At 40.9% G+C, this 19224-nt stretch overlaps 2 protein-coding genes across 6 annotated transcripts; both read right to left on the reverse strand.

Annotated features, from left to right (window-relative positions):
- Positions 1-487: 487 nt before the first annotated feature.
- nedd1 (NEDD1 gamma-tubulin ring complex targeting factor) lies at positions 488-9752 on the reverse strand. 3 transcript variants are annotated; one of them, XM_031565042.1, is made up of 16 exons: positions 9581-9752; positions 8419-8559; positions 7152-7246; positions 6958-7074; positions 6546-6686; positions 5999-6228; positions 5519-5720; positions 5111-5282; positions 4859-4984; positions 4282-4344; positions 4128-4178; positions 3196-3353; positions 2764-2956; positions 2307-2454; positions 1534-1600; positions 488-1420 (listed from the first exon to the last, which is right to left on the reverse strand). In XM_031565042.1, exons 2-16 carry the CDS (start codon positions 8552-8554, stop codon positions 1316-1318), a joined length of 2004 nt encoding a protein of 667 aa, XP_031420902.1. In that variant the 5' UTR covers positions 8555-8559; positions 9581-9752; the 3' UTR covers positions 488-1315. The 3 variants fall into 3 exon arrangements, with proteins under 3 accessions (XP_031420902.1, XP_012697968.1, XP_012697967.1); XM_012842514.2 differs by having other exon boundaries at positions 2307-2451; positions 2764-2959; XM_012842513.2 differs by having other exon boundaries at positions 2764-2959.
- Positions 9753-9915: 163 nt separating this feature from the next.
- sh3gl3b (SH3-domain GRB2-like 3b) lies at positions 9916-18551 on the reverse strand. 3 transcript variants are annotated; one of them, XM_031565044.2, is made up of 13 exons: positions 18102-18551; positions 16272-16340; positions 15759-15831; positions 15500-15643; positions 14810-14943; positions 14325-14483; positions 13960-14063; positions 13710-13849; positions 13434-13466; positions 13139-13201; positions 12786-12848; positions 12418-12480; positions 9916-11148 (listed from the first exon to the last, which is right to left on the reverse strand). In XM_031565044.2, the coding sequence occupies exons 1-13, from the start codon at positions 18144-18146 to the stop codon at positions 10940-10942; spliced, it is 1299 nt and encodes a 432-aa protein (XP_031420904.1). In that variant the 5' UTR covers positions 18147-18551; the 3' UTR covers positions 9916-10939. The 3 variants fall into 3 exon arrangements, with proteins under 3 accessions (XP_031420904.1, XP_031420903.1, XP_031420905.1); XM_031565043.2 differs by lacking the exons at positions 16272-16340; positions 18102-18551 and adding an exon at positions 16037-16198; XM_031565045.2 differs by lacking the exons at positions 13434-13466; positions 16272-16340; positions 18102-18551 and adding an exon at positions 16037-16196.
- Between the last annotated feature and the right edge of the window lie 673 nt (positions 18552-19224).

A 19224-nucleotide genomic window follows, 5' to 3' on the forward strand; every position in this document is an offset into this window, starting at 1 on the left:
CCAACCAGCTCTGCCTCTCTCCTCGACAAGCTCAACTATTTCTGCACACACTTTGATCGGGAAAATAAGTAGATCTACCACCCGGTGAACAGCCTCTCACACTCTCCACCTGAAGATGTTTGCTGAAAGGCAGCTGGCCATGATGGCATACCTGGCCGCATACATTTTTAATCTATTCCTGGCCCAGGCAGTTGCCCCCCACGAGTTTCAGGACCACCGCTATCGTGCCAGTTTCCATGCTTTCCTTCATGTAATGAAGCTGGAGTGTTTTGTTGTGTCCAAATGCACAGAATATCTTGTGAATATGAACCTTCACTGCAGTTTCAGATCTGTAGATAGCACAACATAGACCATATCCAAGTAAACAAACCCTTTGGATAGCATTTGACAAATGGCAACAATTGTCTGGGCCAGGAGACGGATGAAATGAAACACTTCAGATCAAGACCCTACTATGTCACGTCTTCCCAAAACAGCATAGACGATATTCAATACCAGGATATATTTATTTCAACAGTACAACAGCTTTTATTTTGGATGATATTTTTTCAAGTTCAAAGAAAACATTAAGTGGTAGGTTGTGATATTTTCCATGAAGGCAATAATCTAATGTGGACTTCATAGAAGCATTTTATGTTGTCACTGACACTGAGGTTCTGTTTTCATGGATATCAAACATCAATTCTCATACATTTGTATTACTTTGGAAAAATACACTAACAATAATTTATTTATGACACACTACTGCTCTGCATTTAGCAGGTTGACAGGCTATGGGGTTGATATCTCAGTACTTCAAGGCTTATTTTAAGGCTTTAAAAAACGTTCACCACTGTAAACAGCCCTTTACCATGATTAAATGCATGTTGGCTTTCTTGTGGCCAAGTTCTTGTGGTTTCTTGTAGTATTCATATGATTCACTGTAATGGAGTAAGAGATGCAATCACTCTTCATTCAATAAAGGCACTTTGAAGATAAGCAGTTCATTTGTGTGCCCAACTACAAAAATGTGTAGGTTTGTAATGTGTGGTAGAAAATGGTAGCCTCAGCTGGTTGTATTTAAAGAATATCCTCCATAACCACCAAAAACTACAAATTGTATCAATCTGGTCATCACCTTCAAAATACACCCAGTAACTGTCCCCATATCTGCTTTAAAATATGTTCTTTTTTAGTACTAAGTGCTAGAGACTGTAGGAAATCTAGTAGACTTTCCATTCTCTGCCCTTGTCTGTCTCTGCTTCATGGAAGACATCCTCGAGATGACATTGCATGGAGATTTCAGTGAGGGTATCCAAGACCTGCAGGAAGTCAGTCAATAGTTGGTTCTGAGGCGTTTGTTCTCCTCCTTTAACTTCTCAATCTCCGCAACGAGGGAGCTGTTCACGGAGTACTTCTCCACCACCTCATGGAACTCATTCTGAAACACAAGGCGGTGGGAAGCAGTACCAGTTATGAGAAATCAACTCAACAAGTGTTATTGGCTTCATGAGTAAATGTAATTCAAGTGGACGATTGGCCTTGACAACATACCAACTGGATGCAGAACTGCCGTACCATTTCCACCTGCAGGTTCACAATGTCTCTGTGGCAAGAATCTCTGCAAAGGACAGGACAACATTATGGACTAAGGAAAAGAACTGGGGGAAACATTTGGACAGGACAACAGTATTGACTAAGGAAAAGAACTGGGGGAACCATTTGGACAGGACAACAGTATGGACTAAGGAAAATAACTGGGGGAACCATTTGGACAGGACAACAGTATTGACTAAGGAAAAGAACTGGGGGAACCATTTGGACAGGACAACAGTATGGACTAAGGAAAATAACTGGGGGAACCATTTGGACAGGACAACAGTATGGACTAAGGAAAAGAACTGTGGGAACCATTTGGACAGGACAACAGTATGGACTAAGGAAAAGAACTGTGGAAACCATTTGGTAGGTTTAAAAAGCATGAGTTGGACATTGTTCTAGAATGAATCCAGAAGCAAAAAAACTACAAATATAGCTGTTATGTGTAATGGCAAATTTAGAATTTAGAAACGAACAAATATTTGTTGCATATTATAGGTAACCGTAGGCTCATCTCACATTTTTACTTTAAACTACAAGACATCTAGCACTGGTTGAGACCTTGAAGTGGCTTGTTAAGAACAAATCGCCTTGACATTTAAGTCCTTGTATCTGTCTCAAATTCAAGTAATGTTCAGTCCTCAGGTGTGTGTGTGTGTGTGTGTGTATGTATGTGTGTGGTAACCCTGCATCCAGTTAAAGCTGGAGTCTCACATGCAGAGACCAACCTGAGGTCCTCCAGCGTCTCCTGAATCATGTTGCGGATGAAGACGATCTGTTGGTTGGTGAGTGGAGCTCCTGTTCCCTCTGCTCCGACGGTCTCTGCTATCCGGTCTGACAGTGAAGCCGCCACTGATTCGGACACACCTGGTCCTGCTGGGTACATTCGTATACATTACTCATCTTGTTTACATGGCTCTTAGCAGATGGTTGTCAATGAAAAACAACACGACAATGGAGTCACCATTCTCATTACATCTAATCCACTGGAATAAAAGACACAAAGTGGGATTACGGGAAAATTCCCAGTTCACGTGCACCACAGAGTAGGCTATGCGAAACTATGTGGATTAAACTTTTTATTTTGTGAGTTTTCTAGGAATTTAAACCATGATTGACAGCCAACATCAGCTATACTAGCTCAAACCCATGCAAATATCTGTTGAGTATGAGTTCACTCATCACCTGTAGCAAGTGTAGGACGTGCTCCATTAAATGGCGAATTGTAGGTCAGATGGGCTGAGACGTCATTGGCTCTTCTTAGAGAGATCTCTGGAGTGAGGTAAGGTGGGATAGATGATTGCATCCGCAGGTTCTGCAGTGCCGGGGGTGTGTTCAGGGTGTCAGACTCCTGGCTTGAACTTCCATCCTTCTCAGACTGCTATCCATTCGCAGAAAAGACAGATAAGGCACATAAACTCTTATACCTCTATGGTCTGTTGTTCAACGACATTCATCTGTTCAAGTAGCCGTTTCGCACTTCAGGTGACTTCTATTACTAGATTTAATGCAAGTCTGTGAGGACATATTCCAACCATCACCACCAACAACAATGAAGGAAAGGGCAACTTTAGCTGGGGATCACTGGTGATCAGTGTTTCTCTTAGAAAGACTGACCGTTTTGCCCTCTTGTGTCTCTGTCTGGGCCTCCTCCTCTTTGATGGGAGGTGGTGTCTGGAACACAGAAAGGGGACTGTAGCAGCGTCCCCCGGATGTGCCCAGAGGGGTCTTGAGCTGCGCTGATATGCCAGAGAATGGAGGCGCCAAATCAAGATCTGGACATAGGGAAGAATGCACACAAAGGTCAGTACCAGGTTAGTTACATGGCAGAATCTCTAATCCAAGAGACTGGACCACACACACATAAACACCATGTGCCTTTAGAAAACTGAGGGATAATGCACTCTACAGAGACCTCTTGGTATTGCCTCTAGGTAAGTGGTATAGAGGGTATGCACATGATGTGACAGTAGACATCATGTAATTGCGAGTACACCTTATTTCTTATTCTCTTACTCTCACATGGGCGTATAAAGAGAAAAATAAATCCAATAAGGCAATATAATCCACACAATTTATTGTGACTTGTTCAGGAATTCTGGAGACTATGAGAGGATCTGCTCTCCGTCGGTATACGTATACCTCGTCATTCCCTTCCCATCCGATCGCAATTCCCATCGAAAAAAATCAGGTAGAAAAAAACATTGGTTGGAGGGATCACTGTCCAGTTCAACTGCCTTTAATTTAATGTTGCAGCATCTGTTTTGCCAGTCAGTCCGACTGAGGGGACATATTCCGGCAGGAAAGTGACGTCAATGTATACCCTCTGTTACGAGAGAAGCCAGACCAACGCTAGCTGGTCCGGCTTACGCTAGCTACTTTAGTACATATCTCAGCAACAGCAAACATAGGCATCTTTGACACTGTTATTTCTTTACATTCTGTGTATATTTTAGTAAAGTTCTTCTGTTTTGAACAAAAATTCTTGCATACAGCACCTTTAAAAGCAGTGTCACATACAGCACCTTTAAAAGCAGTGTCACACTTACCTCCTCCTCTCTTTCCACTTGAATCTGAGGCAGATCGGTGGAATTTATGATCTGGGGAAGTCAAACGAAACCTTCATGGCTCTGACACTTAAAGTTATATTTGTGGCTGTTCTACAGGATCAGGAAAAATGAGTCAGAGATAATACAGTCTTACCATCACAGACAGGAGAAAAAATGTCCAAGCTGTTGCGTCCTCCCCGCATCTCTGTGTTGGTGCCTACAAGAGACGCATTTTGTTTTGTGTTAAAGGAAAGCTTTTCTTACCCTAGCTCAACCACCGGCAGCTCAAAAATGGCCTAAGAAGTCATGTTTAGTTAACAGCCTTTGGCAATATATGCAATCCTATCACTTTAAGAGCTCCAGGCTCATCACGTTGAGTTTGTAAATTTGAAACTATTTTTACTTATTATAATTTTCTGAGCAAGTGAGACTCTATGAAAAGATAGATATCCACACTGATTTGTGCTGACTATACTATATGTTGTCAATCTTAACTGCTGGACCAAAACTGATTGAACTTTGCAGTCTTATGATCTCAGAACCAAAACCAAACCTCCTAAACTAAACCAAACCAAACCACTGAATCAGGCTAATGACTGTATACATCACTTCATGTGACTTACTTAATTTGCACATTTACACAAATAAATACAGAACAACAGTGGTTATTTTATGCAGTGACCTAACAAAAAAAACAAAAACAATTCTTAAAGCAATGGGAAACTCCTCACCCTCTCTGATCGGAGAGAAAATGTCCAAACTGGCCCGACCCACACGGGCCACCTTGTCCATGCTGAACAGAGCGTCTGTGCTGTGCTGGCCATCAGCTTCTCGTGAGAACCCATCCAGGCCTATCCCTACAGACACAGATGAGGAGAGCGTCTGAGGCGGTGTGTGTGTTTGTGTGTGAGGGGGGTAACTGCTTAGACTGTGGAGTTTACTTTAACAGACAGCTGGTACACCCGAGGGAAAGCTGGGCTGACCTGTGCTGTGGGCCTGGCCGTCTCCTCTCTCGGGGTAGGGCTCTGGGGTAGGCTGGGGGCTGGGCTGGGCTGCGGGGGTCGGGGTCAAGGTCCATGACTGTGTAGTGCTTGGTTTCCCTGAGGTTCTCTTTGAATGGGAAACTGAGGACTTGCCCGATACCACTTTACTAGACTAATCAAAGAAAAAAACAAGAGACATTTAATAAATTAGGATTAAAACAAATATTTTTTTATACTTACGGTAGAAGTGTTCCTCTTTGTAAATGACAGCAATGCGTGTGGTTGCCCGATAATTAGCTCACATGGAACACTGTGTAGGTATTAGCAACTGTTTCTCACTAATTGGCCATTTCTTTGTGCGATTCTTCTTCTAAATGTCCGGATATGACAGCTGGTTGTGTGAAGTACCTTGACTCTGCTCTGGGTGTTCTGGAAGCGTAGGCAGGTGACAGAAGTCTTGTGTGCAGCAACAGTCTTCACCGGAGCACTAAGGTTGCGGAGGTCGTACTGGTATATTTGGCCCTGAGTGGAGCCGATCACCAAAGTGGCTCCATCTGGAAAGAACTCAATGGCAGTGAGGGGAGAGTCCGCCTTAACGTTGCGCACAATACTGTTGGGAACAAAAACACACAAACAGACATTTAGGACACACAATCATTAGCACTAGGCTGTGGGGTGTAAATGAATACACAAAATACAAATAACAACATTTAACCTGCACCCAAATGAACAACACTACATTGTAACAGACAAATATAGTCAAGTGTGTGATCTGGTGTACAGACAGTTGTATCCTATGATGATAGCATAAACCTCTTTAACATCACATACAAGTCCATTCGACACTGCTGAACAATTTGAGGGCACAACACCATGCGAGAAACTTACATCTTACTGCTGGTGTCATAACAGATGATCTTCTTGTCCAGTCCCACTGATACAAACAGAAGGTCATTGGCTGGGGAGAAAGCCAGGGCAGAGGTAGGACCTTTGTGGGCCGGGTCGAATGTGTGCACCTCTTTCTGCGTGGGGGCATCCCACAGCGCCACCGTGCCAACGTCTGATATGCTGCCAAGCATGGAACGCTTCACCAAAGAATACCTCACGTCGCGGATAGGCTAAAAGACGGCAATGCAATATCACACAGGTGTCTCGCACCCACATACATTCTAATACACATTTAATAGTAAGGACACGTTTCCACCAAGCCTAGTGTGAGATGAGTCTGGGCTCAAAACAGCAGCAGGTTGGTCAAGAAAGAGCCATGACAAGACATTTCTCCAAACCTTTAAATTATGTTTACAACTGACATTCTAAGGTGGAGCAATGAGGAGGGCAAACCATCCGTGAAATTTAATCCGGTATGGGACTGTAACAGATAAATCTAAGTGCAGAGCTTAGATTAACGGCTTGTCTTCTTTCCCTACAAACTCACCTGACTGGCCCCATGACCGAAAGGCTTGCTGGAGAGGCTTTTGGAGACATTGTGCAGAATGAGCTCACCACTGATAGAGCCAGAGACAATGTAGCTGTCATTGACGTTGTAAGACACACACGTCACTTCCTGTTTGTGATCCTGGACAGAAATACGTATGCAAGTTCCATAAAGCATATACATGTAAACAACATGTGCTTAGAGAACAAGCACATTATATATATAATCAGTTCAGATCAAAATTACCTCAGAGGTAGACTCAATGTGAAGTGCATTATACAAGAGACAGCTGAAGCCAGACCACTCAAAGAAGATTTAAAGATTTAGAAAAAACCCAAACAGCTTCAGCAGTCTAAGCTTTTGGGGTAGACCTGTAAAAGGGATTAAGGCCGGTGACGTTCTGAAACTTTACCTTAATGTTGCGGTAAAGTTTCTTTGACTTCAAGTCCCAAATGTTGACAATGCCGTCCAGACCACTGCTCACCAAGTACTGAGTTGTGGAGTTGATGCAGACGCGAGTCTGCTTTTTCTATGGACACCAAGGTGAAGTGGTGAGATTCTGGGTAAATGATAAATGCAATGCATGGGCCCTGGTGCTGAACTTACCCCTTCAGCAAGCTCCATCACTGGAATGGGGGAGGACTTGAGGCTTGACACGACTATCTTGTCTCCGACACTGCTGGCACTGACAACGTACTGATCTGAGCCCAGTTAAGGGAAATTATTAAGCATGACCAGCCCCATTGCCTAATCTTAAATCGTCATTATCTAACATCCAAGTAGAAATCATTTGAATGCTTTCAAACTGCAAAATGAGGTTGGTGGTGTCACTGCAATCAACAAAAGTAAAAGTCAGTAATTGTGAATAATCTCAATGCACCCAGCCATCTCACAGGCGCCAAAGTCATAAAGATGCAGAGGGTGCAGGGGAATGCACTCCTCCAAAACATTTGCATGTTCTAAATGAAAACATAGAAGAAAATCTAAGCATCCCACAACTGAGTTGAGATTCATATACACTTCAAAGTTCCATTAATCAACCCATATTTGAGAAGGTACAAAGTATAAATAATCGTGTGCCCTGGAGAGTAAGAGAGGGAGAGAGGGGGAACCCTGTCCATCTAGAATTCCATACTAACGTCCTAGAATTTCATTGTTGGCTGTGGGAAAATGTGACAAAATGTCCACAAATATTGCTGTGACGTCATAAAACTGAGTTCTCTGTTCTGGAACATTCTAATCACATTTTTGTGATAATACTCCCCTGGGACCAGCCAGAGCTCATCCTCCTCAAAGGGTTAAGGGTCCTTAATTATAATCTATTACATTTTTAGTTGAATTCAGTGAAACTCCCTCATGTTTCCCTAGTGGTCCGTCCAGTGTGTGCACTCCAAAAAACTCTAGTGTTCCTGCACAGTCCTGGCTCTGTAAATGGGAAACAAACAAAGTGGCTTGGACAGAACCATACACTATCCCAGCCAACAAGCTAAAATATCAACCTTTCGCCAGCATCGAGGACAGCACCTTTATATACACAGCAAATTAGGCCCCATCTTCTAGAAAGGCCTAAACAATCACACCCTAGCAAATGTGCCAGTTTCAGAGACCAATACCAGACCACTTTATCCCAGTTTGCCACTGATGATCACCCACACAATGCAACTGACAGGGGCTTGGTGAAAAATGGTTTTGTTTTAAGTGTGCAGTGAATGTATGTTCTTTATTAGTGCATGGACTGTACTGACTAGCAGAGCACTTAGACAATCTCATGAAAAATACATTTTACTTGGTTGGTTGGAGGGCATCATATTACAATTTCACAGCCACAATGGGTTAACAATTGGAGGAACTCTCTTTTCCTCTTTAAGGATACTGTTGCTGTTCCAGCAAACCTGGGACACCGGATGCGTGCTGCTGTGTGGACTGAACTGGTCCAACACTTTCATGGAGTTCGAGTCCCATATCTTAATACAGTCGCCCGACGACACGAGCCGCAGAACCTCCTCCATGGCAACTGTTTTTTTTTTAGACAGAAGAGCAGCTGTCAAGGATGCATCCACCCCTCACACACACCCACACACTAACAAACAGGGCCCTGCAGTGCTGCGGTAGAATGGGCTGCTTTCATTCGAACTACTTGTCTGCCAAAAGCCAAAGTGTATTATGCAGTAAGCTTGCAAACTCGCAGTTAACACACGTGGAAAGTAATACAAACAAAAACCTTTATATTTAATTTCGCAAGAAACAAATAAGTCAACCTCAGCACTTGTAGTGTTATCGATAAGACGAAAAACTGATAAATGATATCCCAAAGCAATACAGAGTTGGCAATATCGGCCTGTTGACTTCATCACTTAGGATAAACAAATAAGCAAGGTTAATGGCTGTTTTCCATATTTCCATCCAGGAAAAGCGATTAAAGTTCAAGATGATTACAACAGCAGTGGTAAACAAACTCAACGTTACACAGTTTTAGCGTCAACCTTAACTTAGCATAACGTTACTGAGAGCAATCGGTAACAAACACAACAGTCAACGTTAACTGAAGTCAACGAAGTCAACAAGATCAGCATCTGATCTGAAACATTCACGTCGCTTTGCTTTGATCACAATCAATTTATACATACTCAGAATACTTTGTCCATTTAGCCAAGTAACAGCGTAAACGTTACCCAATAATTGTATCTGCGTTAACGTCTGGCCAAAGTCAATTGCTAGCTGAAGCTGACGCTCAATTGGACGTTATATTTATACTACAATCGAGTTTTCGCCTAGAGTTAATAGCTATTAAATTAATCAACGTTTACATTGAAGCTTGTTGCCAACTAACTACAGGCAGAATAAACAAATAAAATAATCACTGTTGACAGCAACAAGCATCCTTTCACAAGCTAACAAGCACTCTTCCTAAACTTTCTATCACTTAAATCTAGCTAGCCAGCAGACGCCTACTAGCTGGTCAGCTAGCTATGGATAACTTAACTGTCCACAAACACAAACGTAAGTTGTGATTTGTAGTCCTCTGAACTACTTACCTGACTTGAAAGAGTTAAATGTTCTTGAATTTCAGTATTGTTAACGATAGTTGTATTTTAAAAGGCATGCGTTGGTATATTCCATGTACGTTAGTCACTACAGGGACAGAAAACAGTACATGGCTGTCCTTATTTCGGTTTGGGCTGAGTTGCTTTTGGAGTTTTTGGGCGCCTGTAGACAGCAACCGATATACTACGGTGTCCTTTTTAGTCCAAACAAAGCCACATGCTTTTTCCATCTTGTGATGAGCGAATGTGCAACGATGATCTACCTAGTACTACTGCTACAACATGTATGCATTGTTGTGATAAGATAATCATTTCAAACACACACATCCTTTATACATACTTTATTCAGCAACATTTTTGGTGTTTATTTATCCTAAAAGAAAAGAAAATCAAGTGAAGACAGTCAATGTCAGTTCATAAAGGGTGGCTGAGCATGTGCTTACTGTTAAAAGTGACATCAGTCAGTATGTAGCTATATGGCGCCGTTACCTTGCAAACAATGAACTAGTAGAACAATAAGTACTTAAGACACACTGTGACAATATACGTACCTATTAAGAAATAGCTCTTAATTACAATTCAACCATTGCAGTGCTTCAGAAGTGCATTATAGAGACTAGTACATCTCCCTTGATGTCCCTTAAAACTAGGCTACTTAGGTGTATACTAATAAATAAACCATCTTTAATCTAGGTGTCATTCACAATTAATACATTTGGCACCACATTGATCCAGTAGATACCTTAAAACAATTAGAGCACATATGACTTGAAATGCTGAGACTTAAAGGATCCCTCCTCTGTGGTGCTTCTAAATTGATTTAGTTTACACAGTAATTCTTAACAATAAACCTGAACAATATATCTTGTATACTGACATATCTCTATACCTTAGAAATTGAGGAGTTTTACACACAATGGCTTACTTTCATTAATTCACATTGCATAATAAAACTCGGGTCAAAAGATCCGCTGAGTGTTAAAAGTGCTAACATCAAGTCACATTTAAAAATACAAATCAGATCAGTCTACAATCATACTTAATAATTGTACAAACAAAAGTGAGAAGAGAGGAAAACATCGTGTGTTTTTCTAAAGTAAATCTGAATATATAAGCATATTTGAAATGCGTGGGCTTCTGCACACAATGAGAGAGACAGATTCCATTGCCCACTCCTGATATAGTTGAACAGAATGTGTGAAAGTGATCAGTTGCTGTACAGCAGCCTTGATTACACCTCATTGGTGCACTCCGTGTCTAAATGTGATGTTCTCAGTTAGTGGTGAGCCGTGAGGTGGTGAGTCCGTGATCTCAGTGTCCTGTGGCTGTGGTCTGCGGCCTGCTCTGCCCTCACTGGGGCAAAGGCACAAGGACATTAACGTAGCTGATGGGGAAGAAGCCGGACTCGCCGCTGATCATGCCCTCATACCAGTTCTCATCGATTTGGTTGGTGAGGATGATGAGGTCACCTTCCTTGAAACCCAGTTCGCCCTCGTTCTCTGGCTGGAAGTTGTAGAGAGCACGACAGCAGGGCTGGTCTAGGGGACATCCTCCTTCACCTAACACACAGACAGATTACCAAAGGATGGAGAAGGGTGGCAATGGTTATAAGCTGTGTACTGTGTACTAACTTACGTTAATGCCTTTTTTTAGGTTGCATAGCCTTTTTCACTCTGGCAGGGGGACTGCCAATGGAAACTAGCCTTTTGGCTATAATTGGGTGTATTTACATCTTAATGTTCATGAATGTACACTGTCCCTCTTGATCAAATAAACAAATTGATTGATTGATTGACTTGTTTAGTTTTCCCTATCCAGTGCAAACCATGTAATATTCACAGATTATTCACCATGCCTGTACATTCAGGCCCTAATTTCATTGATGAGCAACGAGCAAAACAACAAGCAAAGTCTGTCGTGCATGAACAAAAGCTATTGTGTGGTGTGTGGGAGCATTGCGCTGACCCACTCATGTTTGTGCTTAGGATATTTCTTCATGGTATTACATTAGCAAAGTGATTTCATATAATTAGCTTTAGCTAGCTTTTTAATTAGCTTTAGTCATGCGCGGCACACTTTGCACGTTGCTTATTGCTTTGCTTGTTGCCAGTTTCCCGTCAATGAAATTAGGGCCCTTAGTATTCAAACCTTCACCTGACACACAGATATCCAACTGACAGATCAAAGAAATAGCTCAAAATGAATTTTGGAGCAATCGTTTTGAAATTGTGTGGTTTAAAATCTGACGGCAATACTGAAGCCTTAATATGCACATTTCTGAAATGTAAGTGGATCATTAACAAGCTAACACTTTGTTGAAGAAAATATAATTTGACCTTGAAATAGACTGTGTGTTAATACTGAACATTCTATACACAACTCGGTAATTAATTATACCTATTTCTTTCCATTTCCATTTTAGAATATTAACCCATTTATGTCTGCAACAGAAATGTTAAATTTCCTGCTGTCTATGGGTTCTCTTTAGATGCTTTTCGTATCATACTAAATTTAGTATTTTTCCTCCATTTAAAAAAAAGAAATCCATTTAGACCATTAATAACACTCTGATTACTGTTTTAATGACTAGTATTACTATTGCTTTGTTACTGTTACTGGGTTACTTCATTTACCAATTTTATGATTGTAGGCCAAGCAAAAACGCTTTTTGTGTTTTTATACAATTTATCTGAAATGTTATCTCTACTATCTTATGTATCACACTAATGTAAGAAACCCTATTTTCACTATCACTGTGGTTCTACAGGTGTTTCAAATGCAAACGAAAAGTCTACAAGGAATAAAAAGCCAATGTGTAGTTTACTCACTAAGGCTTGGAGAACTCCCAGGCCTATGGGATAGGTTTGTGAACTGGTCAACTGTAGAGTAAACTGTAGATATAAACATGATAGGAGATTAATGAAATACAATGAAAATACATTTAATACCTTTACAATGAACAACACTTACAACAAAATATATTCCAGAATAATATGTTTTTAATACTTTTGAGCCAATCAAGACATAACTTCTAAACTAACAGTTGCCTTCCAAGAGGATACAGGCAATAGGGCAACCACTCTAGACATATCTCATCTTGTTTCCTTCTTTGCTTCTATTTTTCCATAATTTGGAATTGTTTCACTAGACAACTGTACCCGAAGGCTTTATAAACATCTCAAAGGATTTAACTCACTGCTATTGGGAGGATTTTCTGGCCTTTGGGGTAAAACTGTGAACTGGTCCACTGTCGAGTATACTGTAAATAGAGATAACAGGATGTTTTATCAAATAAAACATTACAAATATAACATTTCTATTACTTTTTTTCCATAAAGTGCAGAGTTAATTTTTTGACCGCTGAGTTTGTCAAATTGGTTAATTCTGTCTAATATCTTATACCACATGTTATTCTGAGCCAAATGCAATTACATCCCTGTATTGTTATTAGACACGGCCTGGTTTGATATATAGAACGTTATTGACATATTGTGATCAGAAATCACCATGGCTTGTTGATTTGTCTAGATATCAAAGGGAGTGACTCACTGCTGTTGGGAGGACTCTCTGGCCTTGGGTGTATGGTTGTGAATGGGTCAGCAGTAGAGTATTCTGGTGAATATAAAGTTAACACTGAGAAATATCAAGCATCATAATTTCTCAACCTGATATACTGAGTGTGAATGACTTTTCATTTATCTTCATGTCTCTATAAGAGGTGATGATGATGCCCTCATATGAAGCATCCAAATATACAAAAAAATGTATTAACAAGCTTAATGAAGATGAAGTCCCTGTTGCATTTTTAGACACTCTAGTTGAAGAGGTTACGTTTAGGTCTTACTTTTTCCATTTACACCTCCATTCATTGTAACATCTGTATTAGAAAAATATAATATGATTGGTAATTGGTATCACCGAGGGAGGCTAAATAGTTTACTTGTATTCACTATTATTCCAGTTAATGACCATTGACTATGAATGTTGCTTAAGCGTATGGTACAATACTTGTCCCAAAGTGTGTATACAACACAATTACATCTATTTGTTACTGCCAGTGAGAGTATCTGTCTGTACTGTTGATGATGGCAGTTCATGTGGATTAAATCGGGTGCCAAACCTGAAAACTGTAGTGATGAGCTGTCAGATATGCGCAATGTAGGTGTATTGGAGAATCCATTGCACATGGTGTGGCTTCCACTACTCGTGATAGGCTTTGGGGTGAATTGTCTCGTTGGTTGGTTGCTTGCATTAATTAATCTGTCACCAATGTAAGAATAATAAACATCAAAAGGAGAAAGAGTAGGCTAGAATGTTAGTTATTCAGACTAGTGCACAGTATTACAAACACTGGAACATAAAGTCCTCACCGGTTTTTGAGATCACTGTTCAGGTTTTCCAGGATTGAGCATGACTGCCTGTGATAGTCTAACACAGCCTCTACTAGAGCAGACAGGTGACTCACCTGCTCCATCTGCAGGATCACAATGGCACTACTATTACAACTACAACATAATTGCACGAAGAGAACATCAAAATCATTTAAGGGTCCTTAACAAGCACTATATTATTTCTCTTGAACCCCCCCAAAAGTAGATATCCACCCAATTTCAAAATCTGTCATCAATTACAGACCACAACGTTTATATGATTACAATCGCAAAATATAAAGCATCTTTGCTACGTAGAGAAACTTTAAACTTCTAACATCACTGGATTGTAATGTTTGTCTCACATCATTCTCTAGATGGTTGAACATGCTTCTTTCTGCCAGCTCTTTGGATTCCTCAAACTTTTCCAAGGCCAGTTTGAGCTCCTGATTGCTGATTCTCCCCTTCCGTCTCTTCTTGTAGTCAAAGTCTAACCGCCGCCCCTCCATCTTCCTTAAGTGGTACTGCAGAATTTGATCAAAGACATACAAGTCTGAACCTTTCAAACTTATACTCAATATCTTTTTATATTATAATATAAGACTTCTGTTGTGAAATAAAACAGCCCCCAAAACAGGGTAGCAATCTGGCACAAAGTGATTGACAGTGAAAATCTTTTGGCTGTCCAAAGGCTTTCCATGTTGTTTTTTTCAAAAATATATCATGTTGTTAATCAGCAGAGGTCTGACGGTTTACGAGCTGTGCACGTCATCAGTACACAATCCTCCAGTGGCTCTAGCTATAAATCTTTTCTCCTTATCTTATCTCCTCTGAGAAATATGAGCCTCACCATGATCTCCTTCAGGTCTTTTTCCTGTAGCGTCTGCAGTGGATCTATGAAGCCGTCCTTCACCTGGACATCCAGGACGTTTCTGGCCTGGGCCATCTGTTTGAGGGCCTCACCAATGTCTGCCAAAGCACTGCCTGCCAGAAGTGTCAAGAAGTGTGAACAGAGAGCAAATACTGTTGTTGTTCAAATCACTTACAACAGAACATTACAGTCACTTCTACAGCAGAATTTACATTTAGTAACAGAGTCCCTATTGCCAGGTTCAGTCAGCCTATATTTACCCAACTCAGTTTTCTCTAAGATTATATATTACATAGGGAGATGAGTAGAGCAGGACCATTTCCCATGTCACCGTTCGTGGTTAACCAATCAGTGACCACTGGGGAGTGTCACAGGCCAGTGGACCTCCCCTCCAGGTCAACACTCATTACTAACACTTAAACCAAGGGAGCATTGATGGACCACAGTGAACATGGGGAAATGCAGTGAATGTGCGTCTGGTGGGCCAGGTTCAACACTCATTACTAACACTTAAACCAATGGAGCATTGATGGACCACAGTGAACATGGGAAAATGCAGTGAATGTGCATCTGGTGGGCCAGGTTCAAGGCTCTAGAAATGTTAGTACCTCTCCGAGATAAAAGTCTAATTACACGTAGGGGGATTTCTTTCCTTGTTGACAAACATACCAAAACTAGACTCAACCCCAAGCTCTCTCCCGTAGCGGAGCATGCAGTCTCCAAGAACCCCCTCTGTCTGGGGGTAGTCCACGGTCTTCACCTGCCCACGGATTCTTGAGACAGTATTGAGCATACCAAGCTTGGCTCTACAGGCTGGAAATCAAGAATATAAAAGTTGTGTTAAAGGGCTGGACAAACTGAGTAATTTCCGATTGTGGTGGATATTGCCTGTTGACATTTGAATATGAGACACTGAAAGAAACCCTACCTGGGTTTGGCTGGAGGTATTCTGTGGTTTTGGGCACAAGTTCAAGAACCAGTTTATGGGTTACGTCAATTTTCTGAAATTGACACAAATACACAAATAAGGCTATACAAGTTTGATCCCCAACATCAGCTACATCATACTTTGCCAATGTATTATAATGTAACAACAAGGTGATAAATTTACCATGCATCACATTCTTACAATAAGCATTAGTAAAAAAGCACTTTTATGAATGTGCTACAAACTACAGTCTATGGGCCAGTCCAATTGATACATACTTGAATGTGCACTTGGCATGCCTGCAGTGATTTAGTGTGTCCCATGAACCCTCTCCACAGTAATATTACAACTTCTGGTGAGATGTCTTTGGTTAACAGCACAGATTCACATGTGAAAAATATCATCTCTCTAAGTATGTACCTAAGATGGATAAATGATCCCACTGAGCCCAAATATTAATTCTTCATATGTTTTAAAAATTAACTTTTACATTAGAACTTCAGTGTTTCCAACCTTTTCCATTTTGAGGAACTCTTCATCCAGTTTTGTTCCCTCAGCCCCATTAATCTTTTCATTTAATAGCTGCATGAGAGAAGAGGGGAGGTAAGGGATGAGGGGAAAGAAATGGGGATTTCGAGAATACATCTTTCAGGCACTCACGCTTAAGGCTAAAGTATACTACCGCAGACACGGCTATGTTTAGGTCCTATGGGTGCACATAATGCAAATGTAGGTACAGTAGACATAGAATATTATATATAGCATATTTGCATATAATATCAGGTCTGTGAAAAAATGGTTAAAACATACTGTATTCAAGGACACAATCTTATACTGTAAGGCAAACTTGGTGAATGCTGCCTTACTACATTCACCTGCTGTGTTTAAGAATTGCAGCATTTGTTAAGATCAAGAATTTAGTTTGGTGTGCAAAGGACCTCATAATAAGAGGATTATGGCTGCCATTATTGGCTGGTGGAGGGAATTGTCAAAAGTGTGCAAATATTCATTAGAGAGATCTACAAACTGCTGGACAAAACTTCACTACATCAACCCAATCTGTGGGTATTGAGCACAGGCATTTACAGAATGAAAACATGTACCAATGTTTGTCTTTTTTCTGATGTAAGCTGTAGACTGTAACACTTATGTTCAGGAACCCTCAGTTGTTGTCAAGAGGCAAGTATAAAACACCCACCTCCTTCCCCAAGTGTATGTGAATTTCTGTGTTCAGCACACATAAACCAATCTAGTATCTATCCATTTCCTGGCAACAACACCTCCACTCGAGAGGGACGTGTCTACACCTTGTACTGTCCAAGTGTATGTGAATTTCTGAGTTCAGCACCCATGAACCAATCTAGTATCTATCCATTTCCTGGCAACAACACCTCCACTTGAGAGGGATGTGTCTACACCTTGTACTGTCCTTCTAGTAGCTTTTCCAGACCTCTGCAGTAATTCAATGCTGCCATCAACAGACAAGGTGAGTGAAGTGTCAGCAACACTCACTATACATAGACATGAACAAGAGAGGCAGGAGATGCTCAGAGGAGATGCTCATACCCAGCACATTTATAACACTCATTAGCCTACACTGTACTGGCTGTGTGGAGACAGAATGACAATCAGATGCAAAACTACTTTTTAAACTATGTTAAGATTATGTATTTTTTCCTACTTTTTAATCACCTGAAGGCAGTCTCAAGAAAGCAGCCCCACGTGATGTAACGCAACTTCAGGTCCAATTAATGTTTGTTCTGAGACTGAACTACAATCCGTGATGTAGGCTAAGCCCAGTAATAAAGACCTACTAAGAGGGTGCAACTCTGAATTGGGGCGAAATAAACGTACCATTACAAGGTCACACTTTACTACGACGAGTAACTTACAACTCCAGTTATCGATATCTCTTATTGACAAACTTCCTCACGCTTTCTTTAGGACAACACAGGTAAAGACAAATCCCTGTCCCGTCGATAATTCTGTATAATCGTAGTTTTGGATAACAGCCAACCACTTTATTGTTGCTACATATAGGCTAAAGAAATTGTTCCTCACATCTCAGTGACAAACGAGGCAGAATAGTGACAGTGCGCACAAAGTGCAGCAATTCAGGCCTACACAGCAATCTAGGTTAGCCATCACAGATATCTTCACAACACGTGTAGCGTTGAGTTTCCGAAATCGCCCCCCCAAAAACCCAAAACAAAACCCAAAACATTGTTATAATGCCACATTCTGTAGTATATCAAAACAGCTCGGCACTATCTACTGTACTGTACAACCACACGATTCCACAGCCCAGCCATGCATATACTGGTATGTCCTCGATCCGCTTACCTGACTTGCTTTATGAAATTGTTTCTTTAGTCCCGCTACTGACATGATCAACACTTCGGACAATCAATAATCAGGTGCAAGGGTTACGCGCACATGCTGGCAATGTAAGGTGCAGTCGGCGTGCCTTTGCCAGGTGACGCGATAATTCATATGTACACATCGCACTCAACCGCCTCCGTCGCAATGTATCAATGCGCTGACAAGCTGCTCCCAGACCGAGATTCTCCGTGCCGCATGGTTGCCAGTATTAGAAGGAAATAATCAACCAGCCCACCACCTGACCAACATGATAGGCTAGAATGTAGCTAGTCTTCAAAGCAACATTTTCTTTACAGGATTAGATGTCAGAAATCATTACCAATTAAATGAATTCTTCCCTGAATGCAAATATCTCTTCTTAGAAAATAAAATAAAAATATAGTTTTAAAGAAATATTAAAGGGGAAACAACCACATCTGGCAACATTGCTATCGCGATTCACAGATTCGAAGTTCCCGGGTCATTAAGTCATAAGCGAAACGTTACTAAAACACAAACGATATCTCTTTCCAAACGTATCTAGGTAGAACATGTGCTACAACCTAATTTTCATGAAAAAGTCAACGTCATGTCCTCCAAGCTGGACATATAGCATTGGTGCCCAAGTGCAGCCGCCTGTGAAGCGAGTGCAAAGTGCAACACCGAAAAAAGGCCTACTACAAAAATGTCCAATCACTTCACACATTAGTGGTCTCCTGTTGTCTACAACACTTACTTTGGGAATAAATGCTTTCGTATAATTTGGGGGATTTTTTATTTTTATTGGGAAAAAATATTCAATAACTTTACTCTTATACAGGGTGGTGTCACCAAAATCACCGCAGAGATGAGGATGTTTACCAATGACAAGCGGTTTGTAAATGCACGTTCGTTAGTCTGTAAATAAAGGTAACAGCGTTTACATCTGTGAATGGCGTGACATTAATATGTGAATTCGGAAATACATCTGTGAATCCCGTGACATTTAACTGTGAATCATAAAATTACATTTATTTGTGAATTCTGAACTATTCTAACTCCATACATCAGTATCAACCATGTCCTCTCTCTCTCTCTCTCTCTCTCTCTCTCGTTCTCTCTCGCT

This window comes from Clupea harengus, chromosome 3 (assembly GCF_900700415.2).
Source record: "Clupea harengus chromosome 3, Ch_v2.0.2, whole genome shotgun sequence".
NCBI classification, from domain to species: domain Eukaryota; kingdom Metazoa; phylum Chordata; class Actinopteri; order Clupeiformes; family Clupeidae; genus Clupea; species Clupea harengus.